This window comes from Psittacula echo (assembly GCF_963264785.1).
Source record: "Psittacula echo genome assembly, chromosome: 14".
Taxonomy (NCBI): domain Eukaryota; kingdom Metazoa; phylum Chordata; class Aves; order Psittaciformes; family Psittacidae; genus Psittacula; species Psittacula echo.
In genome coordinates, this window is record NC_137750.1 from 408,441 (window position 1) to 433,483 (window position 25,043).

At 43.6% G+C, this 25,043-nt stretch overlaps 2 protein-coding genes across 6 annotated transcripts; one reads left to right on the top strand and one right to left on the bottom strand.

Moving 5' to 3' along the window:
* Positions 1 to 3,488: 3,488 nt before the first annotated feature.
* GPS1 (G protein pathway suppressor 1) lies at positions 3,489 to 16,503 on the bottom strand. Of its 3 annotated transcripts, none has more exons than XM_080629122.1 (14): positions 16,441 to 16,503; positions 13,760 to 13,852; positions 11,619 to 11,800; positions 10,325 to 10,489; positions 10,007 to 10,142; positions 9,764 to 9,841; positions 9,320 to 9,380; positions 8,842 to 8,927; positions 8,241 to 8,335; positions 7,021 to 7,126; positions 6,623 to 6,703; positions 6,357 to 6,494; positions 5,997 to 6,131; positions 3,489 to 5,259 (listed from the first exon to the last, which is right to left on the bottom strand). In XM_080629122.1, the coding sequence occupies exons 1-14, from the start codon at positions 16,471 to 16,473 to the stop codon at positions 5,185 to 5,187; spliced, it is 1,464 nt and encodes a 487-aa protein (XP_080485248.1). In that variant the 5' UTR covers positions 16,474 to 16,503; the 3' UTR covers positions 3,489 to 5,184. The 3 variants fall into 3 exon arrangements, with proteins under 3 accessions (XP_080485248.1, XP_080485246.1, XP_080485247.1); XM_080629120.1 differs by lacking the exon at positions 16,441 to 16,503 and adding an exon at positions 15,960 to 16,404; XM_080629121.1 differs by lacking the exons at positions 9,764 to 9,841; positions 16,441 to 16,503 and adding an exon at positions 15,960 to 16,405.
* RFNG (RFNG O-fucosylpeptide 3-beta-N-acetylglucosaminyltransferase) lies at positions 16,467 to 24,464 on the top strand. Of its 3 annotated transcripts, none has more exons than XM_080629128.1 (8): positions 16,467 to 17,323; positions 18,105 to 18,153; positions 18,706 to 18,808; positions 19,192 to 19,345; positions 19,700 to 19,788; positions 19,874 to 20,039; positions 21,390 to 21,475; positions 24,291 to 24,464. In XM_080629128.1, the coding sequence occupies exons 1-8, from the start codon at positions 16,919 to 16,921 to the stop codon at positions 24,298 to 24,300; spliced, it is 1,062 nt and encodes a 353-aa protein (XP_080485254.1). In that variant the 5' UTR covers positions 16,467 to 16,918; the 3' UTR covers positions 24,301 to 24,464. The 3 variants fall into 3 exon arrangements, with proteins under 3 accessions (XP_080485254.1, XP_080485252.1, XP_080485253.1); XM_080629126.1 differs by lacking the exon at positions 24,291 to 24,464 and adding an exon at positions 21,692 to 24,261; XM_080629127.1 differs by lacking the exon at positions 24,291 to 24,464 and adding an exon at positions 21,692 to 24,261 and having other exon boundaries at positions 19,892 to 20,039.
* Positions 24,465 to 25,043: the final 579 nt, after the last annotated feature.

Here is a 25,043-nt window from a genome sequence, read left to right on the forward strand (position 1 = left end):
CCTTCCCATTTACAGCTTCCCCAAGCCATCAGAAAGCTCAGTCGCTGCTCACTGTGCCAGAGAAGAGTTTACAGAGTCAGAAGAGAAATGAGAAACATTTGCTGTGCTGACACACCAGTGGACTGGTGCTATGTGAGACATTCAGGTCACATTCTTAACCACACAGTGGGCTTTCAGAACACATCTCTCACAAGCAGTCTCATCACAGAATCACCAGTACAAAGAAAGGATCAACCTGGCGTTAGGCTCCTGAATTAAGGAAGGTCCTTATTCGTGGGAATCCCAATTTGGACATCTCTATACAGAATTAGTGTTTAAGGCATATGTGTCCCTAACCACTCTTCCAAGGCCTTTCTGAATAGGCAATGCAGACAGATGCACACTTGTCTTGTGGGCTCCTGTCCCATGCTCTGGTTGAAGACTGCAGTGCTCCTCCCACAGGGCTGGAAACTGCTCGGGCAGGCACTGCAACACAGAACTCCCTTTGTGCATTAACTACATTACCACACTGGTGGAAAAAGTTTCAACCTGAACTTCCAAGACATTCTAGAAGCTGATACACTGCAATTGAGGAGGTGGAGATGACCACTCTGTCATTCCTTAATAAAAAAAGCTTGTGAATTAGGAGGCAGTATTACAACGTAGAGTAAAGCCGAGCCATTTACCATTCAGGCTGGACACATCTGCACCTACACTAATTAGGGATCTCTTTCAGGCAATATACTCATTAGCCTGTATAATAAAAAAAAATTCAGCCTGCCAAGTGAGCAAGGGAATGTCCTATTTTGTTACTGTTTCACAGGCCTTCAAGAAGATACACACTAGTTAACTTGAATGGAAATACAGGGAGGAAAAGGCAGAGCTCTACAAGCAGAATGATGGTGAAAGTGATCCTGTCTTCGGGTTTGAGGGAGACTGGATTCTTGTATCTAAATCCATTTTTGGAGGCACACAAAAAAGCAGTCGTCATTCACCTGACAAAAAGGAAGGCAAATGCCTGTGATGGCAAAGAGCTCGTGAGAGGAGACAGGCAGGGTTAAAATAAAAAAAAAATGGACAAAAAGCAGCACATCAGCCCCTGTACTGGGCACTGGGAGACAAACCCCTGGACCTCAGCATGGATTTACAGGCTACAAACTTTATATACACATAGACTTCACAGTTACATAAACTACAGGCACATGGAGTGTAAGAGTCAAAGCCAAAGCCATAGCTGTAGAAGCATTAAAGAACTGAAACAGTGGAGTCTGTGAGATCAAGGGCAACAAGATTACCTGGCCCGGTCTACAGATTTTCAGAGTTTTCCACTTGAATTCTTGTTTGAATTAGACCATTTTTTGCTAATACAGCTATCCTTCAGTCTGTAGCTTTTCGTAAGTCTACTGAAGCCTAAGCTCAAATTATTTATTTGCTGTCAAGAAACTCATTAGGCATTATGAATTATGAATTTACTCATTATGCATTATGAATTTACCAAACTTCTAACTACTCAATCTCATACATTTCTCTTAGAGTTTGGCATACCCTATTAGCCAGTTTCTGTTCCCTTTCTATTTAATTTAGCCTGATCAAGTTATCCTATGAGATAATCTAAAGCTAGGTTGGTCTATCAGACTTTCTGAAACATTGAATGGAATTCAGAGCTCCACAGGAATACCAGCTGAAGTACAAAGCTCATTGTCAAAGCAGAGCATAATTAATCCCTTATTCCCCTACAGCATCAGAGATAAGAGTAAGTCAGTTCCATGCCAGTTTGGTGGGTTTCACCCTCCTGCATATTCACAGTTGATGGACTACTGAAAAAATGAAATGCTGACTTGTGTTAGTCTCAGCTCTCAGAAGGCGGTGGAACAAGAAACTGCTAAGAGCACTGTCCTGTGGAGCACACTGCTGCCCCACTGTCATCTGCTTCATAGGTAAATGAATGAAGGAGATGGCATAAGAACCTTGAAAGGCCAAATTAAGTTGGCTGAGACCTTACTCTTAGAAAAAAGTTGTAAAAAATTTAAAATCCATGCTTGAGCAGCACTTCCTGCCTGTGCCCCACGGGCCTTTGTCAGAGGCCAAGGTTTCCTCAGTTGTTTTTCTGAAGGTTTCTATTACATTGTATCAGAAATAACACATTATTCAGCAGCAGTCTGGGCAGCTGTCCAGAGGATGGAACAATGCTGAAATTTCAACTAAGTTAAAAGGCCATTACAGCAGAGTCCCAGAAATCAATGTACAGATCATACATGCACGGCACTGGGCAAAGACAGAACAATCTTCCTCCTTCATCCACCGATCTTTCAGACAACAGCAGCTGACAGATGCTGCTGCCCTCGGCCACAGTCCAAACAGAAATGTCATCTCCCCTCCTACAGATCTCCCTCTGCAAACCTTTAGCAACACTTTGCTGGACGAGCTCTAGCCAGGTAATTACTAACCACTCCAACACAAATCTTATAGTGGCAGTTTCTTTACCAAAAGAAAGCAGGATGAGGACACTGAGGATTACACTGTATGAGGATACCATCAATTATGGACTCCCACTGGCACCTCCTTCCTCATCAACAACAAAATGCAGTACAAGTTCATGAAATTCACTTAAACAAGTTTTTCTGAACATATCTTAGACATATCAACGTGCTATAGATCACACAAAATTTCACCCACTGGATTACCTTGGTGGTCACAGGGAATCACTGGAAATTCATTCTGAGTCATTACTTGGGATACTACTTAGAAGTTTAAGGTAAAAAAAATCTTTCACTGGGGGAACTGCTTATGCATGCAAGTTATACAGAATATGCAGAACTGTATCTGTGGCTGTGTAGTATTTCCTCATTTTTGCCTGGCAGGCAGTCAGGACTGGAGGAGGCAATGAATAATGTCTAGAAGAAATACACCTGAACAGCCCAGACTCACATCTATGAGATCCTAAAGCAAAAGCAGCTTCCTTCACAGGCTAAAGGAGAGTTACATGCCAATAATTCTATACAAAAGTGTACACTATGCTTGAGCAGTGCCAAGAAGTAGGCAACTATAGAGAATGCTCTGTCTGTCCAGAAGAGGTTGTAAGCATTTTTGTTTGGAGAGAAGAAACTGTTCACACCTCTGCCTCAGCTATGGAACCACCTCGGGCCACAGCAAGAGCTGGAAACTGCTGCTGCCACTTCGTGGGCTCCATGCTGACTACTAAAAGGATATGTGCTTCCCACCCTAGGAGGAGGTAAGTGCTGGTATCCAAAGAGCAGAGACTGAAGCCAGTGAGCTGAACATGTCCATTTACAATTGAGGATTCCTCCAGCAGAAAGCCTCCAGGAAGAAACAGAAGACAATAAAATGAAGATAGTGGAAGCTGTGAGTAAGCAAAGACAGTCAGCTGATGTGATGCACTTAACTGGGTTGCAAAACCACCTTTACAAGGGCAAAGCACTTCTTAGAAATGCTATTAGCAGCCCATCTTAGGAAGCAAACAAGAATGTGTAAGTACTAGAGGACTGAACAGCTTTCCTTCAGCATGAGCACAAAGCACTGAAATTACTTTCCCAGCATTTTTATAAAGAAATATTTTTATACAGCAGTGTACCTGAGGACTCAACTTGCCTTTCTCACTAAACCAGCCATTCGTGATGCCTGACTCAAAGTTCTTTATTAAACAGTTCTCTCTCCCCCAAAAATGAGAGAGTTTTCCCATGACAAACGGAAGACATTTAACCAAAGACCTTACAGGAACTATTGCTTCTATTTTCAGCACCTAAGTCATGAAAAGCACAGAAAGCCAGAGGGAGAGAGCACTGCTGCAATTGAGCAGCTGTGCGAAACAGTCCAGGAGTTTTGCTACCAGAACATTCTCTCAAGTTGTACTTTCTTCACAGTTCATCCAAACTACATCTCGAATCAGATCAGAAATGACCACACAATAGCCTACAAAACATCATCAAGCTTAGCAAAAAATCAATGGCTTGAGACCAAAACCCCAACTTTAACACAAAACTCCAAATACTCACAAGCTTTTTAATCCTGTTCTTTAATGCACAAGATAGAACAACTCATTAAAAAAAAAAAAAAAAAAAAAGGGGGAAAAGAGGAAAAGCATGAACATAGTAACAAGAACATCTGGAGTCAGCTGAGGCAGTTGCCAGACCAGTCAGGGCTGGATCAAAATTCTTAGCTTGCCTTATGGATCAGCTGAATGCAAAGCTGCAATGACTTCAGAAAATTCAGTGCATATCTCCTTTTGTTAACACAGAACACACACACCTGGGCTGCCACCTTTAATCCCTTTATAAAAGGAAAAGCAGAATAAATGCACCTGGAAAGCAGGCACCTAAATCGACTGTTTTCAGCTCTTCCCCAGGACTTGAGTGGTATTTTATGGCATTTATCCATGCTACCAGAAGCAAGTGTTGCACATGTTGGGAAACCATCACACACTATAGCAGTAAGACTGGACAAGCAGCAGTATTTGCATGAAGAAATTTACTGCTATGATAACACTAGACCCCAAAGCCAGGCCACACACAAGTGGGAAAAACATTAGCAAACAGGTCTTTGAAAACAGAGTCCAAAGAGAAAAAACCTCCATCCAGGTAAACATAACACCCTAAAATAAAGGCCTGTGACTGAATGCATGGAAGCGGTGCTGTGTTTTCTAGTGTAGGTGAAAAAGTCATGAAGAGTTTCTCAGAGGAAGTCTCCTCTCCCATCAGAACTCTACCTCCGTAACTGCAAGCAATGGAAGTTTATCTGGAATAAACTGAAAGCTCAGCACTGCTCAAAATCAAGGCAAAACTTCCAGGCTAGTGAAATTCATCTTAGATCACACATGTCCATTCAACTTAACACTATTTTTGCAGCTTTGAAACACGAAAACTAATAGCAGCTGAAAAACTCTTAAATCAGCATCTGTGTGAATAACCTGACAGCTCTTTATGGAGTAGTGAAGGAAAATGGAGGAAGATGCTCTACCAAAACTGAAATGATGACCCATTGCAGGGATGCTGTTTTTAGAAAGAATTTCTTTTCAAGGAGAACTGAAGTTGTAGGAATATTCATTATTATCCACCGTCAGCCCTGACCCTCTCAATCTGAGCAAGAAGTGAGGGAAACAGGGACAGTTTGTGAAGCTCAGCAGTTAGTGGGTGAGACAATGGGTACAGTCCTGGAGGGACCATTTCTTTTTGTACTACACGAAGTTTTTCACATGTTGGTGCTCATCCTGGACTGGCTGTTTGCTGGAGTAAGTTCCCCTTGGCTACCTTCTCTCGGAGGAGACTGCAACAAGACCAAAACACATCCTAGTTAGTGATGTGTAAATAACCTGCAGGGTGCTTCCTGAGGGACCAAATGAAGCATAGGTGAAGCACAGCAGGATCAACAGCAGTGAGAGAGCACACCTCCAACTCATAAATAACAATGGCTTTCAAAAGCTTTGTCTTTACAACTTCTACAGTTACAGTTCACAACAACTGTTCCTAAAAAAGTCAAATCAGAACTTTTAAGCCACTCTTATTTACTACATACAAGTTACTGTTGGCCCTAGAAGTTGAATCCTATCCGCCATTTAGTCATCATAGAGATTAATATACTACAGAATTTGACATGTTCTGTGGCAGACAGCCTATCTTCCCTGAGAGCATTCTTTTGGAACTGCACCCTGGAAGGAATACTCTAAGCAATTCATGCGTTTTTTACTTCCTCTGCCAAAAAAATTACTTAAACCAATCTTTGTTTTGATAAAAGATACGTAACGAATGAGTAAGTTAGAATCAACCCAAGCATGTGAACTTCAGAGGACATTCTGCATTATATAAACAGGTGAATGTTTTGGCCAGAAATATCCTTAGATATTTATATTTACTACTGCGAGAATCGGTCCAATCATAAGCACAATATATCCAGTTCCCGCCAGAATCTTCAATTCATCGATTTTAACAGTTTCAGTTAAAAAAAGAAGAAAAAAAAATAACATCTTTACATTGTCTCAAAGTCCACATTTAACATGCTCATACCTTCACATGTATTTGGTTGCGCAGGACTGCAGCACGCAGGATCATGGCTTTGGCACGGCGCTGAAACTCTTTGCCCATTAGTAAAGACTTCTCAAAAGTTGTGCTACGCTGATCTACATCTCGAGCATAAAGAATCTGTAACCAATACAGAGAACTGCACACAAGAGCTACGACAGGGTTCTACAGCAGAATTCCTTTCTGCACAAGGGAACAAACCCAAGGTATCATGGACTCTGAGTTTACACACAGCTCAGCCCTACTGAACATACCAGTCACAACAGATGAATGCAGCTTCAGAGTGTTCCAGAATGGAGAGTTTCTAATCTTAGTACAGCTGTTCAGTGGTTCTGATGCACTCACCTTACTGTGCGAGTCTATTCTGGCATTGATCAGACCCTCCAGGATCAGCTGTGTAAGTTCATCTTCCAGAGCAGCCACTGTAGTATTAAAAGCAGTGGCCATCTTGCGCATATCTGCTGACACATAGGGGCTGAAGTACTAGGAAGAAGAAAATACTCAGTTGCCAACTGTACTCCCTGCCCTCTGGAAAACCATCGGAAAAGCAATTACAAAGATATGGCCTTTCTTACTGTTCATCCAACTCTGAGGATTACAGGAACAATTACCTGAATAAGGGCACGATTTCGAATCTGGGTATAAAGTGTCCTGACATGAGGTGCAAGGTACATGTCCAGCAGCAGGTTGTCCTGTGCAAACAAACACAAACACAAATGAAAGAAAAACAGACATCCAAATATTATTCTTATGTTCTGAAACAAATATGTGTATATAGCTACACCTTAAGGGTATTACACTACAGCAAGACAATACCATAAAACAAGAATGAATAAATATAGCAATCTATTTTAAAAAACTTGCTAAACTACTCCCAATTTCCATTTGCCTTATCACGAGACAAAGACACAGAAGAGCTGAACACTCTTAGTAGCTACTTTCAACAGTCTCTGCTTTTCACTGAAGGCTGGTGAAGCATCTGGTTCTGCACTCTTACCCTGAAACTCACCTTCATCTCATCCAGCATCTTCAGGCATGAAGCATATTTAGATTCATAAAACTTGAAGATGATGTCACGAACCTGTGGCTCCAGCTCCAAAAACAATTTGAAGGAGCTACAGGTAAAGATGACAGTGATAAGACATTGGAACCCACCACTTAAATACCCCACAACCTTATGACTCCAAGTTGCAAGGTTACAAAACGCTCACTAAGATTTGAAAATGCCAAGATTTTACTCTCTAACACACCACACAAACCATTTTCAACAGGGCTGGGAGCCTGGAACACAAAGAGATGCAGTGCAGCATCAGAGCTGTGGTGAAGGAAGGCAAGAGACTTTTGACAAACCAAGCAGTAGAAGTGCTTGTCAACACAAAACAAAAATTATTAGTGGGAATAGGTCAAAATGAGAACACACCACCAGAAAAAATAGGCCATGTTTGTACATGCACTGTGGTCTGCGTTAGCCAGCTTTTGCGTTCCCTTTCAAAGCACAGCCTTCACCAAGGACAGCATGGCATAGGCAGGTTGAGCATGCAACTGTCTTAGGAAAATAACCTATCGTAAGTGTGGGAAATCTTTGGGATGCACACTCTTTCTCAGCACTCTCCCAATTCTCCATCACAGATTTGCAAACCCTGGGATCTCAACCTATGAATCAGCCAATAAAATAGCAGTATAACAACCCTTTTCTCACATCAGTTTAAAATTATTGCTTCCATACACTTGGCTGACAGGAATTCAGCATCACTGCAATCTAATCTATGACACACAAATATCCATTTTTTTCCCAAGGCTGTAATTCTCTTAATCTCGTATATGTCATAGTTAGATTACGCTGCAAGTTGCATTAAGAATTATTAAATTGTATTAATACAACTAATGTACACCAGAACAAGTGATAACATGATGGCAAATTATCTTACAGCTGCCTCTGTAGGGTTCTACACCTCTGAATTAATATCTGATAGGCACCAGTGATGGAGAGAGAAAACTGGGCTACGCATATGTTGTATTTGACCTGGGCTGGGAACTGTCATTGTAATATGAAAATTAACCACTGTGGTTTAGACAGTGAAACGTCACTTAATGCTATAGCCAAACTGAGGCTCTGTGATTCTTTTTCTCCTATATAAGAAAGCTATTACTCCTGACAGAATCCACTCTCAACTCCCATGCCCCAAAAGATGTCCAGTACATACAAACTCCTCTCAAGGCATCACTTACCTGCTGGAGATAACATTTCGTTGCAGTTCCTGACGGTCAAAGGTAGCAAGGGCACAGAGACCACCATACACAGCCACATTGCTGGGAGATAACAGCTGGAAAGAGGGCAGGGAGAGAGACAGGAAGCTGTCACTGACTACCAAAATGGCAGAAGGATGGAATTAAGTATTCTGCCCCAGGCCTCCCCTTCACACAGTGACAAGATTAGGCCCTGTCAAATGCAGTGGAACCACTCAGCACGCTCTGAGGCATTCACCAAGAGCCTGAGTGACTGTCCACTGCTAGGAAAGGAGAAGCAAATTCCAACAGACAGTCTACTGATGGAGCTACAAATACACAGATCTGAGATGTGAGATACACAAATCTCACAGGTAGTTCCCACGTGATCTAAAGTATATCATTTAGAGAACCCAAGAACTGAGACTAAAAAACAAAAATGAAACTCAAAACTGAAAGCCCAAAAAACCAACACAATTCACAGCACCACCAAACTATGCAGGAGTGCTGTGAGAATAACTACAACATCTGAATTTTACAGCCTAATACTTAGATGAATTACAACCCCTTCAAGACCTGCACACACCTCCCTCTTGGTCCTCACCTCAGGGAAATCACAGTGATCAAATGATGCCAATAAGAAGCACTTTGCTGCCTGTTTGTACTTCCGAGCAGCTAGTTCAGCCAAGCCTAGGAACCAGGAAAAGTTAGTTTATGACAGCATACAAATGAGGAGAAACTGCAAAATCCGGAGAGTCCAACAGGCCCCCGGCACAGTTGCTAGTGCCTTCAATACTGAAATGAAATGAGACTCTCAGGCAGTACCTAGTGTCCTTTGAACTACGCTGACTCACACTGGCATCCTCTCTGAAGAAATTTAGGGAGAAGAAAGAAATAGCAAAAACAAGTCAGCAGTTACATCTCACCAGCTCTATCAGATTTTGCATTTCTGGTGAGAAAATAAAGTCTGACAAATCTGAGAGAAAAAATAAACAAGTGTACACTGCCATTAAAGAACCCTGTGGACAGCTAACAGGCAGAAAGATGGGGAGACAATACAGGAAGCTGAAGAATTCACTCACCTGCTGCACATTTCAGTTTGGTGAGAATTGCTTGTGTCTGGCTGTCTCTTTCTCCTCTTTGCTAAAGGTTAAGAAAAAGCAGTAGTGAGCAAACAGCATGAAAACCATTTTGATCACAACTGTCCTTGAGATAATTCATCCTAATAATTAACTTGCAAATCTCAACAGCAAGATAACTTCACCTTATTTGTCTTGGGAAATATAGCAAGAACTGAGGATAGGAAGTCTGGGTTTACCATGAGTCAGATTTCTGGGAGAAAAGCAACAACAGAAAAGAAATAGTACAGCAGCCAAGGAGACTGCATTAGAGAACAAATAGGCTGTAAGATGAAAGGAGTCTTATTGAGAGCAAGTAATGAAGGAGGAAAGGAATAAATAGTTTTACAAATTTTGGAAACAGAAAACAAAGGGAATACTCATGCAAGTTAAAAAGCAGGACCTTACTTCTGCAATTTCTGGTGTAGACTCAGCCTTGCTTACATAGCTCAGAACATGAGACCAATTCTGGAGGTAGACACTGACCTGCAGAGAGCCAGAAACAGTGTAGAACAGGCCTGGATAAATGGTGTTACTTTAGATAAGCAGTATCATTACAGACATGAGAAGTGTAACCAGAGCAAATTATAGGTGGACTTCATAGCAGATATCAGAAAGACACCAAGTATCACTTCCTGCAAGCCCTCCTACCTTGATGACATTGAGGCACATGTTGATAACATGTTTAGCACTGGTGCAGTAATCACGGGCTCGTGAGTAACACTTGAGAGCGTTGCTGAGGTCCCCACAGTCAAGGTAATGATCCCCTAAGTCATCATGGCCTCTCCTGGAGCACAGAAATTAAAATGCCAATGAACTGTGTGCTCAGAAACGGACATAGTCAGTTTGTTCCAAACAAGTAACTCAACACACTGACCTAAGGCACTGAATGCAGTTGACAATCCTGTGTTAGGTGCCTGGAGGAGCAAAATGCTCTTCCTTGCTCCAGCAGAGCCTTCGGCATCTCACCTGATACTCTCCTTGATGGAGTTCCCTTTGTAATTTTTCAGATCTGTGTCGAGTTTCTCCAGTTTAAGAAGAGCTTTTTTGCGTGTAGCTTCAACCCAAGCTGAGTCAAGAGGAGGGGGTTCAATTCCACTATCAGGGACAGCATCAGGTGTATTCTGCAGTTCTCTGAAAGGAAAGAGTTTGAATGGGGCTATTATGTTGCAAACTTTTCAAAACAGAGGCCCTGCTATCCTAACAAATAGCTCTGCACACATAAACGAGACCAAAGAGAAAACAAGGATGGGGGGGGAGGGGAAGATGCCAACATCTCCAGTGAAAACAGTAACATCAATCATGAAAGCACCACAGATGTTTACAAATTCTTCTCAAAGTTATCCTACTGATCTTTCGCAGATATTTTATTGACAAGCAAGTCATTGCTAATTTTACAGAAACAACCTGCTCTATAAAACAACTGAAAGCAAGTTAGCAACAGAGCTGCAACGGAAATATTTAATGACTCTAAAGAGTCACTGAATCCAATCAAACATTTCTACATGGGACACAGGGTGCAAGTGTTTATGAGCTCTCTCCCCAGTGATATTACAATGGCTTGGCTGCAAACCTACACTGTACAGATACTATCCGACTTCTTTTTCCATCCAGCTCAGATCAACAATACTGGCACTGAACTCACATGCCAGTATTTTAAACATTCTGAGTTTTTTGGGTGGGGTTCTTTGGGTGTTTTTGCCAACAGTCCTTTTCACAGACTGCAATGAACATACTGTCACACATACGTCGTAAAGACTCCCAGGGCAAAACAGAAATCAATATGCATAGGAACAAAAATAATGTAAAGACAGGGAGTGTGGATGGCCAAGTGATGTACCAAAGGCTACCCTCAACCAGCAAACTTGTTGGGGGAGGGGGATAAATCAAAAGAAGACAAACAGATATGGTTTTAATTTCTGAACACCAGAGCATCTAGAAGAGACTTCATCTCCAGAATCTACTAAGAAAAGACAACTGTGCTCATTAATATTTGAAGCAGTTGCAAGGACTAAACTCTCCTCAATATCTACCTGTAGCCTTTTAAAATACTAAGACTTCAGAATGAGATTATGTCTTTTGTGTTAAACTTTTTAAAAAGCATGAGACCTTAGGTCTGAACACAGATGTTTCATTGATATCAAATTCTAAGGGTAAAGGCAATTTGCGTAAGGAACATACTATTATTACATGCAAAGTCCCAAACTGTAGCACACTGGTCTTACATAAAAAAGCTCCCCAGGTTCCCATGATCTTTTAGTACCTGGTGGCCTCAGACAACTTTCTGTGTATTTCTTCGTACACATCAACATTGAAAGTTCTCTGGACAAATGACAGAGCCATCTTGAGAGCTTCCACCCGCAGCTGGGGGCAGTGATCAGCAATGAACTGCAGTCGTTCGATTCTCATCAGCCCACTGTAGCTCGAGGCGTACTGCTCCAAATCCTGCAAACAAGACCTGCTCTTAAAATGTGAAGATGCAACACAAAATCAGGCTACTACTCTGTGACCTGCACAGGTTTGCCTGCAACCCAGACCCCTCTATGGAGGGCAACATGACTCAGACAAATGAAATATCAGGTAAGCTTATTCCATTTCTGTTTTCTTCAAAGGTTAGTAATTTCCTCAGAAACACAGAGTACATCACGATTTCCCTTTCTTTATTTCAGGTGTGATGCTGTCTATAAGGCATCAGCTCACCCATTGTAACCATCAGTTAAATCACATATTAATAACTTTATCAAGTTTCCATCATTTGAGCTGAAGCTTTCTAAACCAGACAACCATTCCAAATGTAGTTCTTCCTTGAAAAATAATTAAAAATAGTTTCCATATGACAGTTTGCATTCTTTTTTTCCCACTAATTTCTTAAAATACCTCCTCTGAGAACAAATAAGATCTTTTACTCTTGAGGAATGATTTGAGTTTTAAATTCTGAACACTCAACAGATTTTAAGCCTTGGGGTGGAAGGGAGAAGAGAAGCACAAAATGACTAGTAAAGATACGATACAGCATGGCAGGGAGATTGCCTGAAGACAAAAGTCCACATGCAATCAACTACAGCAGAGTGTTCAGGGCAAAGTCAAGCATTCAGGCAGTAGGAAACACCCAATGCAGGTTGCCTGCCCACATCTAATACACATCCTGTGTCATGTCTGACTCCTTCATCCTGCATGTCTAAATTAAGATACTGTAACAGATGTCACGGTAGCATTTTTTAACATGACTCTTGCCTGATTCAGGGCAAGAATGACCTTGCTCTGAGGTTTAAACACCAGCGTGTGCACTGAAAATTTGTGTTTAGGATTCCTGCTTTATTTGCCTCATAACTTCAAAAATAGACACAAGCATTCTTTCTTCCACAATTTCATGCCTGATGGTGTACAATACTCCTGAAATCCCCAAGTAATTTCACTTCACTCTTCAGCTCTTTGAATGTCAAAGGGTAATTATGGTCCTTCACACCAGTTACAGTGAAAAGAAAATTGCTAAGTTTTGTGGCACACTAGATCTATAGCAATAGCAAAGACAAAGGTCACAACATAATTGCTTCATCACTCTAGCTTCAGAACAGAATTGAAATGCAATGAACTCAAACAAGGTATCAGGTCATATGCTAAAAACCAAACCACAAACAAAAAAGACAAAACTAACAAACCAAACAAAAAACCACTAGAACAGAGAGTTGTGCAGTACACAGTGAGTAACCATGTGACAATTGCTAATAAAGCACAGGGACAAGAGGAACCATTTAAAGCTCCAGAAGTCATGTGAGATCCAAAGCTTCCTAACTAAATGCTTTATTTTGCAATCTTAATGTTGCTTTAACTTTTTCCAATCAATATTTTTGTTCTCTTCTGCAACACCCATCTCTCACTGTTACAGAGCTAATACATAAAAATTGCTCGAAGTATCAAACAATTAACTAAAAATTGAAGAAAATTATATGAGCAAATACAGCCTTTTGGAACTCTACAGTTCTGTGGGCCTTAGTCCATCTCCAGAGGATCAAACAATGAAGGAATTCGATCCTGATTTATATACTTAAAGCACCTGAGCCTTGCTCCTCAAAGACCAAGCCTCAAAATAACGGAATTACGCATCTCTAAGTAATCAGAGATGGACTAAACTATCTCAGAACGGAAACTGTCTCAAACAGGCAGCAAGCAGGAAGTCACAAAGAAGCGATTTGTCCTTCATCTCAGAAAGTTCAGTAAAGGTCAGTATGTGACTAGGAGCTACAGAACAGATCACGGCTATTCTTACCCCACCTTGCTTTGAAGAGAATCTATTAATCTCTACATAACAATTTGATAAGGAGTAAAAAGAGGGTTTTTCCAAAACCTCAAAGGAAGAGTCCACGCCCAAGAAATGTAATCCACTAGCCCTCAACCAGCACATACCAGAGTGGGGTTCTCCACCACATAGTTGATATCAGGTGCATTTTGCTGATCTTCTTGTGGATCTACATCGATCTGCATGGGTTCTACTGCACCCTAGAATTGCAAAACGAGGTGAAAGGTAGTTTATTACATTTGGGCACAAAAAACCTGTGCGACTCAATCTATTAAGAACTTACTTAAATATACATTCATTTTTTAAATGAAAAAACACTCCTCAGTCTTTGGACATGTTTAGGATTTTTCTCTAGCAATACCACTACTCAGCACCATGCTCTGTCTCAAACAAGCAGCACTAAGGCTCAGCATTCCCACAGAACATTTTATTTTGTTTGGTAGATTATTAGGCAAGACAGTGAAGGGATCAATAAATGTGGTTCTACAAAGCATCTCAGGCATGCATACTAAATGCCATGTGATGTTGCATGTCTCTTCCTTGAACAAGTGCAGGCATTAATATTCAGCTCAAGAAGCTCCAGAAGTACCCCAAACATCACAAGAACCTTTCAAAGGTGCTTTACTCGATGCTTAAAAGTAGTTGCTGGGTTTTTTTCGGGGGGGGGGGGGAGGGGGAGTGGGGAGACAAAAAAGATGACAACTGTTACACTTTTAAGAGTATTAAAAAAATGTTAAGAGCAGAATGCAGAATGGTAATTCCAGAGATTCTAACAAATACTGGGGAAAAAAATCTTAGCAGTTGAACTACCTCACTATATTTATCTGAATCCAACTGGTCACACAGACTGTCTTTTGCACAACAGCAGATTTTTTTTCTCCCAGTATATCTTGCACTGCTTTGAACCAGTTCAGTGGCAACAGTACAACAAGACAATGCCTGCAGGTCTTCCCATTTAAGAAGTAACCTGGTTAGCACTTGGATGGGAGGCCGCCTGGGAATACTGGCTGGGGTTAAAACATGACAGAGACCAATTTACTATACAGTCCCACAAACAAAACCAGTATGATAGCATGAAATTCTTTTCCTTCTCCTAGTCAAAAGTGTGCTGAACATTCACCCCACGTATTATGATTTTAACTCAGGAAAAACAAGCTGAATGTCTTCTTATAACATGCTGAATATTTGCAGATATTGCCATAAGCAACACCTGATTTGAAGCGAATTGTACAAGTGGGCCTTAGAAAAGACAGAAAAGACAAAAACACCTTGTCCCCACCAACACCAAATTATTTCCATGGTTTAATCGATTTTGTTGTCTGTTAAGAAATAAATTATTAGCGGGATTTGGGGGTTGGGTTGGGGTGTGTGTGAGGAGGAATAGGGCAGCTCCAGATTTCCTAGCTCTAAAATTTGATCCATCTTGTATTCCCCCACAGCCTGCTTATTCTTTCACAGACTAGTGTGTACCAAACATGTATGTATCTCAACACTGATGTGGGTCTCCCAAAATCTAAAGTAAAGCATATAAATGTCTGCTTCCTAGCTTGGTATTCTCTGCATGAAGGAAAGGGAGAAGGATGCAAAGGAGAGTTTGACTGTTCAGATCACCACCCAGCAAAACCGTGCATATGAACATTTAAGACATCAGACATTGAGACCATTACTTTTTCCATTTTTATCTACCTTATCTCTTTTCTTATATTAGAAACGCTAAGTGTCAGGGTTGGCTTTTTTAGTCTATGTTTTCCCACCGTTAGTAAAAACCTGATATGGGCTCCTTAGAAGAAATCAGCATTACAGAAATTAACAATAACTCTGGCTGGTGGAACAGAATGACTTGTGTCTTGCTGCGCTGGTAGGCTGTTCTCTGCATTTCTCTCTTCACTCCCAGATAAGCAAAAACACAAGTGGGCTGTAAGTCCCACTACGACATGCAAACTCGGGCATTTTCAAGCTAACTCTTTATTTTGGAAGATGCGAAGTTCAATTAAGAACTATTCAAGCTAATAAAATAATGCTCCTTCCCCAAGAATTCCTGAGCCCAGCAGGTCACCCAGTTGGAAAGTTCCTCACAAGGCCTCATACAGGCCAATTCTCCAGCGCTCCCCTGAAGTCTCCGACTGTACTCAGGAAAAGGTGTGACCTACTGCAGGGGATGCAGTCCAGACCTGCCACTGATGAAGAAGCTGAGCTGGATGCTGAACTATCCCTCATTCTGCCCCGACTTCCTGCAACCCTGCGCCCTGACAGAGAACTTGCTAGCTGCTAAAGGAAGGAGAGACCGTTAACCCGCAAAGGGATCACCTGTGCTGTTACTGAAGGTCCGGGCTCTGTACACCGACCCTCTCTGGGCTCCTGCGGCTTTCCCCCCGTACTGCCGACTCTCAGTTCCTCTTCATCGCCACCTCGGTATACCCTGCGCCCTACCCAGGCCCTACCTACGGCACATACAACGCGGAAATCAAGCAAGGGGGCCGCTGCAGCGGCGGGGAACGCCGCGGGCGCCAGAAGACTCCAGGCTGCGCGCTGCTCACTGCGATCGGCAGCGGAAGCGACACAATGGACCCGGCGGAAGGGCGAACGAGGGCCTACGGCCGGCCGAGAGCGGCTCCCCTTCCCGCGAGGCAGCCACGGGCTCGGAGCCGAAGGGGAAGGCCGCACCGCGCCACCCGGAGGCCGCGGCAGGGCCAGGCCGCGCCGCGCCATCGAGCACCGCGCGGGAGCAGCGCGGGAGCAGCGTGAGAGCGGGAACGGCCGCAGGGGGGACCCGGCGGCTGCCCCGTACCTGCAAGTTAAAGACCTGGACGGGCAGCGGCATCCTTCCCCTCGCGGCTACCACTTCCGCTTAACCTCCCCGCCTCTCCCTCCGCTTCTGCTTCCACTTCCGGTCCGCGCGGCGCCGCCAAGCCGCATCCGACAGGTGAAGCCCTTAAAGGGGCCGCGGCCTGTCTCGCTTCTCCCGCCGGCGCACGGGACGGCGGCGCGGGAGTGGCGGGGCTGCACGGAGCTCTCGTCGCCGTGGGGCCCGGCCGCGCTCGCCGGCCCACGCCGCCCGGGGCGGCCTCCCCCGCCGGTCAGAGTGGCCCGGGGTGCTCGGGCGCTGCCCTCTGTCTGCCGCGGCGGCCGCCCGGCCGGGACCGGGCGCCGCTGGGGAGAGCGGGAGGCGCGGCCGGGCTCCCAGCGCCGGCCCGCCAGGACCCGACGCCTGCCTGCGGGGCCATGAGGCGGCCGCGCAGCGCGGCGCGGGCCCGCGGGGCTGCAGCATGAGCCCCTGTCTGGGGCTCCGTAAGGCCTGCTTCCTGCTGTCCATTAGCGCTGCCGCCCTCCTCCTGCTCCTGCTGCCGCGGGGGCAGCCCCCCGCTGAGCCCCGCCGCCGCCCGCCGCCAGCCGCCGGGTCGAGCAGGTCCTCGCCGCAGCGGCCGGTCTCCGGGAGCAGCGCTGTGTCCGGCACGCGGACGGGCTCTCGCGGGGAGCCGGCGGACGAGACTGGAGGCCTCGCCGGCAGCTTGCAGCTCATGCGGAAGAGCCGCCCTGGGACCGTCGGGGGCTCGGGCAGAGAAAGCCTGGAGCTGAAGGACATCTTCATTGCGGTGAAGACCACGAGGAAGTACCACAAGAGTCGGCTGGACTTGCTGCTTCAGACCTGGATCTCCCAGGCCAGGGGACAGGTGAGCTGGGGCAGGCGGCCGGGCCCTTGCCTTGCGGCTTTCCCGGGTGGCAGCTGCGTTTTCTCCTTGTGTGTGTTAAAAACCTCTTTCCTAGGGAGATTGAGGAAGGTCTCAGCCTGCCTCCAAAAGCGTTCATCGTTGTTTGAGGTAGTTACATGCAGGGTGGGATCAGTGGTCCAAGCAGAAGCAGTTTGCTGACTTTTGTATGACTAGAAAATGCTACAGGATAGTGAAAGATCCTGAGTGCTGGCACATCTAAACCGAAGTTATCTAAGTAGTTCAGCGACTTAGGATTTCCATAGAATAAAGTAGAATTTGTTCCCTTGTTTGGGAATTTCAGTCCATTCAAGCATGTTCATGCTTTGCCCAGCAGTTGGAACAAGACTGTTACCACCAGGACCTTTCCACCCTTTCTTTCTTTTCTTTTAGCTTGCTTAACACGAGGATGACTCTTAGCCAGAGGGAGGGAAGTATTACTAAAAAAGACAGTCATTCCTATATGGAAACGAGTCATCTGTAGCCTTAGCTGAGGGAAGGAAAATCTTGGATGCTGAAATGAATTATTATTTTACTGAAATGAGACTCTTCTGTTTGCAGTGTAAAAGCTTATCAAATAAGGCAGGGGCTAAAGTTGCTGGGGTTCTCCCCACCCCACTTCCGATGGCTACTGTGAAGTAAACTAACAAAAGGGAAACCTTCAGACTTCTTACTGCAGATGACCAAAGCTGGAACTAGTTTCTGAAATTCTTGAATGCGAACAAACCTTTTTTGTCTTCCACAGACATTTATATTCACGGACTGGGAGGATCGGGAGCTACGTCTGAAAGCAGGTAACCTGTGTAGTGTAGGTGCACGCTGTCTGCTAGAGCTGAGTGAGTGTTGTCTCTGTCATACTTGCCCTAGTTGTTCTTTCATGCGGTACAAGCAATTAGGGAGGTTAAGATAGAGAAAACTTCTCCTTTCACAGGAGAATCATTCTGCCAGGAAGAAACCAGTCTCCTCCAGCTTCAGACACAATATACTGTTCCTTCTTACCACCTGGACAAGATGCCTGGAACTTCCTGAATACTGGGTTCCCCTTTGCACCCACTTCCTTCCTTTTAGTAATGTTAAGTCTATCTGTTCCAAAGTTATATTAGGTATTTCCTTTGCATACGGTCTTGTGGCACTGTTCACATACCCTGTGCTCATATTTTTATGTTCTGTACAGCCCACATGCCATATGCATAACCCATAAGACCTGTCCTGCAGTTTACTCTCCATTTGTGCACCATACGCACTTCAGATGTACTGTATTTGTGCCAAATGTGCCCTTCTTCTGTAGTCTTTTCTGGACTATGCATGCTTCTCAAACCTGAAAGAGCTGATCTCTAATTTTCTAGGGGATCATATGATCAACACCAACTGTTCTGCTGTCCATACTCGTCAAGCTCTCTGCTGCAAGATGTCTGTGGAATATGATAAGTTCCTGGAATCTGGGCAAAAGTAGGTGAAACACATTGTTCTGATTGACTTTGTTTCTTCCAGTTCTGTATTCACGGGAAACTTGAATAACCTTCTCTAGTCCAGTAAGGAGCGCAGTGTTAGCTAAAATGTAGTGATGAGCGGAGGAGAGAAGCATAGTATGAAGCCATGTTTGTAAACCATCATTATCTGAAACGGGGAAAAGATGATAATCTGAAGAGGGTTATTCATTTCAGCCTTTTTGCAGAATTAGAATCTGTGGGTGCTTTCATCTTGCAAAGTTTGTCATTCAAGACAATAGGAAATACTTTTCTGCTCCAAGCATGGAAGACTAAGACTCAGCTGTTAAACCTGTAACTCATTTCTTTGCTCTGCATAACTTTCTTATTTTGTTTTATTTGAAGATGGTTTTGCCATGTAGATGATGACAACTACGTGAACCCTCGGACTCTCCTGCGTCTCTTATCTGCCTTCTCACACAGCCAGGATGTCTACGTGGGGCGACCAAGCCTGGACCATCCCATTGAAGCAGCTGATCATGTCCAAAGTGATGGATCAGTAAGCAAACTTTGTAGTTAGTCTGAAAGACATCCTGACCTTCTAAGCTTTTAAAACCTTGAGAGTTTGTAGGATTCCCTGAAAAAAACAAGTTGTATAATCTGCAAGCAACAAACCTGGTGATTTTTCAGAGGTAGGGTGCTGAGCTAAATGAATCTTCAGGCTGACCTCCTGTGCATATGTACAATAGGTTTGTTTCCTGGGTGGATGTGTTTCTCTTCCTTTGCTCAGGTATGTTGATGATCTCCAACAGTATGTGATATCCAATAGAACCTCAGGTTTCCTTCCCTGTTCAGCCAAATGGGAAAAGCTGATCATCAGTAACTACTGTGTGTTTTTCTTATTGTTCTTCAGAAGACAACCGTGAAATTCTGGTTTGCCACAGGTGGAGCAGGGTTCTGTATCAGCAGAGGTCTTGCCCTGAAGATGAGTCCCTGGGCCAGGTAAACACTGTTCCTAGCTGACCTCCATCAATATGTGTGTGTTAGGTTTTAAAGCATATTTCATCTCCTGTGCTCCGTCTCACAGCTTGGGTAATTTCATCAGTACTGCAGAAAGAGTGCGTCTTCCTGACGACTGCACTATTGGCTACATCATTGAAGGGCTGCTGGAGGTGAAGCTGCTGCATAGCCCATTGTTCCATTCCCATCTGGAAAATCTGCAAAGACTACAAGGCGAGTCTGTGCTGCAACAGGTAGGGAAGCCTCATGTTCTGTTCTTATAATTACAACTTGATCTGATCAGAAAGAGTACTCTCCATAGACTTACCACTCTTCAGCAAAGAAGGATGTCTGCAGACTTGCTCTGTGCCCTGGGAGCTGTGTCCTATCCAGTTCGTTCAGTTAGGTAAAAAGCACACTTTCAGCTTAGCCAATTAGATCATACAGCAGGGCCCTCCTTTGGGGACATGTTCTGCTACATTGAGCCCTGATATGATGCTTCTATCTCATTCTAAACTCTGACTTTCCATGAGTCACAATAGGAGCAAGTGTAGAAGGGGGCAGTATTTAGTTTGCCTGCTGTAAAAGAAAGTATTTGTGTCTTTGCCCAACAAAATCTCAGTCTTAACTCATGCTATTCAAAAAGACTAGTGTAGCAGCTGTAGCAAGTACCTCTTCAACAACTAAGACATAGTTAAATGTCTGATCATTTTTAAGAATAATTTGTCTGAATCTCAAGAAACATAATCAATGTTTCTAGGAAAAAAACAAGTATTTTTAATTGCTTGGATACCTTTTTACTCATGGGCAGTAGATGGAGCTATAAGGCTATTCAGAGGTTTTGCCTGTTGCTGTTTGGCACCGTGAACAAACGGGAGTGTGGTTTTGCCCCTGCAAACTGCTTGGCTACATTTTCCTGGCAATTGTATTAGGCAGCAGAAGCATACACTTGGGGCCAAATTCCAGCAGCATGTAATCTCCTTCACACTAGTGAATTTAACTATAGGCTGAATACAGCCTTGCGTTGATGACCATTGTTTCCCTGAGACTGTAACAGCTGACCCAAAATCCAGAAAATTTGCAATCAGAAAGAAAATGTAAGTCATCGTGTACCTGGCACCTGAAGATCTCTTAATGCAGTGCTTCTGTGGTAGAATAGCGCCAAATGGAGTTTGAGTTCTAAATGTTGCTGCCAGGTTTGTCACATGGCAGTCCTTCACAAGCCATTTAACAGTCAAATGTTTCTGACACTGACAATGCTAAGACACTACTATTGCAGATTTCAGGCAATGTCCAGTGTTATTAGTGGGATTAATGCCTTTAGAAAGCCGCTTATAACTCATCTTGTCCTTCAGAGCAATACAACTTTCAGCTCCTTTGTTTATTCTTCCACGTTGTCCTTAAGTGAGCAGTGGTCCATTTGATAGCTACTGTTCAGTGCCAGTGTTGCTTATATTAAAACTAAACACTTTTTTCAGATGTAATCCACAGTTCAGATTAGATAGGATCCTTGGAGTCTTTCCTTATACCTCATGAATAATCCTACTGTCCCCACTGTTCTCTGCACTAGTGTTAAAATCTTGAAATTTTATTTGCTTTTACAGGTAACCCTAAGTTATGGAGACCCTGAGAACAAACACAATGTTGTGAGTGTGGGAGGAGTGTTTGGCATTCAGCAAGATCCAACACGGTGAGTGTCCACTTCCAAAACAAGTTCTCCCTACCTTGTTCATGTTTATCAACTTTAAGATGTTCAAACCCATTTCTGGGGTTATTTTCTCATGTCAGCTCTTATTGCCAAAGGCAGATAGACCCACTCTCTCTGCTCAGACTGCTGCACATTCAATGCTAGTATGCTCCCTGTATGGAGAATTCCAATCTAATTTTTTTCCCCCTCTCTTCATAGATTCAAATCTGTCCATTGTCTGCTCTATCCTGACACTATTTGGTGCCCTGCTAAGAAGATGTCATAATTCTTGTCCAGTCATTGACACCTGTATCTTACCTAGTTTGCATAAGACGGGAGTTGTGGTGGACTTTTTGTGGTGGTTTTTCTTCTTCTGGAAGACAACCAGAGGTATCTACAAAGGAGGTAGAGAGACTCTATTTACAAAAGCAAGGTGTTCAGCTGCAGCCTGGGACATTCCAGGAAGAATCCTTGTTCTTTTGTCTAGAGGCTCTTTGCATAATGACTACAGTCATATGTGTTTGAGTCACTTCATACTTTCATCTGCTGTCATGTGAATCTGTGCTTGGACACACGCTAGGCAAATGCAGTACTTGCAATGTTAGCATTCTTACTGCTGCTAGGGGCTTTTAGAGGCCACTGTCTTGAAGCTGGAGTGCTATAGCAGACTGTAGTCCCCATGGTGACAAGAGGGGAAGTTTTCACTCATCTCTCCTGAGAACAGAATTATTTAAAAGCTTCTATGGCCTGACATATTAAAACTCCACCTGTGGGCCAGAACAGGGTCTGTAAACACCAGGAATCCTGGAATCACTAGGGTAAAAAAGGCTGAAAGCTTTAGTAATGGGAAAACTTGTGTAAGGGTAAGCTTACTCAGGACTGGGTAAGAGTTGCTTGCATGCATGTTCTCCCCTGTAGTCCATGTGTACCTCCCATGGAGGTGATTGTCAGACTTGTCTCTCTTACCAGCTGAATTGCAGTGGTTGTTGATTATGCTGGTGGTCTGCCAGATCCAAGCCTATTCCCTTGTATTTGATCCTGAAGAAGTATTTGCCAGACTACATGGTAATCTTCTCTTCTGTGTTGCCCACAGCAGGTGGTGTGAGCTAGAGCATGCTCACGGGCTGAGGAAACGCCTTGTTTCTGATGCTGTGCAGTGTTTTGCTGTCTGTGAGGGAGGAGGAATGCTCAATAGCAGTTAATGCCCTGAGGAAGTTTTTGATAGTATCATTTGAGGACCTTTAATTGTATGACTGTGATTACTCCAGTTTGTTCAGATAATCTGTTGATTACCCTAAGGTCTAGATCAGTGTTTATTCAATGTTTCAATAAACAGTTCATGCCGTCCCAAACAGGAGACTGTACAAGCACAAAGGCAGCAGTTCAGTGCTGCTGCTTTTTAAATAAAGTAACCTTATCTTTAGAAAGTGGAAGAAATGGAGCTACATTTGTTTCCTTTGCTGTTAGCCCAGACTTTGGCCGTGTCAGTCCTACCTGACATGAAGAATGGTATAAAAAATGACTCTGCAAAACCTGTTTATTCTCACAAACTCTTCAGAAAATACTTGCTAGATTAGTTCTAGAGTCTGAGGCTGAGTTAATGGGTGAATAATAGACTGGCATTGTGCAAACTGGAACTGTGGTTCAGGGCTAGAATGTGGACCTAGCAACAGTTTCAGATTTCTGAACAGCTGAGCTGTGGACTTCAGCTCATTGCTTTTTGTGCTGCCATCTGAAAAGTGGTGTCATGTAGGCAGAGGCTTGCAGTGGATCAAAGTATGAAACTGAGCAGTGGTGGCACCACTCTGCCACACACTGCTGCTCACGCTCTGTTTTTAACAGAAACTTGTCAGTGCCTACCTGGGTCCAGTGTCCTCTCTGCATGATTTTAGTTAATTCCACTGAGGAGCAAACAAGATGATGCTTCTCGCTCCAGTCCTGCAGCTCATGCTTAAATTTCTCCTTCATGTCTACTAAGGTGACCATGAGGTATTAGAATAAGAATGCTGCAGGGAATTGGCTCCAAGTCCAGCTTAGCACAGTGGCTGTTCCAGAACAGTTACACCTGTAGCTCTAACAGCCTGTTCAGAGGAGGACTTGTGGAATTCCAGGTTGTGGAATGTTCTACCTCTTTATTAGGTCTTCTGCTCACTAGAACTGAGGTGTCCTATGGTTTTAGTGATTTGTCGTTAATGGCTCTGGAGATTCCTGGTATCTGCAGAAACTTTTTTCTTTCTTTTCCTAAGCCTTGTTTTCAACAATGTTTCAACAATGTTTTCAACAGTTCTTGTTTTCAATCTCCTGTATCAGAAAGCCATGAAACTTCATGAGTTCTTGATAAGGTTTTGCCTTCAAACACTGATTCTGCACTCTTCTGTTGGAGCCTTTCTTTCTCTTCCACTGGTAGCAGCTCTTGTAAGGTACCACAGCCAGCATGCACTGGGTAGTGATTGTGGCAGACTTGTGTTCAAAAATTACTATACGTGGATGGCAGCAAAACTGAGTAGTACCAGCTGCAAACTGTAGTCACTGGTCACCCTGACATACCTAGTTTAAAGAGCTGCCACACTCTAAGCTGGTAGGGTGTTCTTAAACAGAGAAATGACCACGTTCTCCTGCATGGCAATACAGAACTGTTCAATCTGTCAAACTTCTAAGGTTTCTTGTTTTGACAATGCCTTAGGCTGTGTGGATACATTTGAATGCAGCTTTTTAGTCAAACTACTGTCTCATACATAAAGTGATTCTGGAAAATAAATATTTAAGTATGTCAAAGGCTGTTTTGTGATATTTCTTTACATATTCTCTATTCCAAAAGAGGACCATAAGCCCTGTAATCCAGAAAGCTACATCCTCCTGCCAGGATCTTGTGATGACAAATGGCCAAAAATCATGTGAGTTACATGACTTGGATGTGCACAGGAACAAATATGGATGAGAAGAATCCTGGCACAATCCAGTGATTAACAGAGTAAAGTAAAAGAATTTAAATAAAAACTAAGTTAATTGTTGTAAGCTTGTCTCTGCACTTTCCTATTCTGCTTCTGCACTTACTAAATATGCTGCAAGAGCTCTTAAATTTAAGAGTCCTCAGAAAGCAATGATTGGATTGGGTGATATTACAGACCTGTCTGATTGCATTGTGTAATTGTGCTCCTCTGCACTTACACAATGCCAGCTCTGTACATCAGGCGGTGCAACTGCCATGGTATCATTGGAAATAAACCGTGGTGTAGTAGCTTATCTGTGACCTCTTGGCTAGCTCTAGCCTGTTTGTCTATTGTACCTTCTAGCACGTTGCTGTTGTCACACAGGTGCTGCATGAGAAGTCATGCATGCCCAGATCCTCGGGCACACAAAGCCATTGTACTTAGAGATGGTTTTCTAGGCAGTGACTATTAGATGAGGCCTGCAACTCGAAGTGGGGCAGAGAAGTCTTGGGTCTTTCCATCCTCTGGTAAAAAAGCCTGTTCTTCTGCGGTATCTCTGTGATACTTCAATGGGAATCAGAGCCTAGAAGACTGATCTCTGCACCCCCATCTCCTGCTGGGCGAGCCCAGGAATGGCTTCT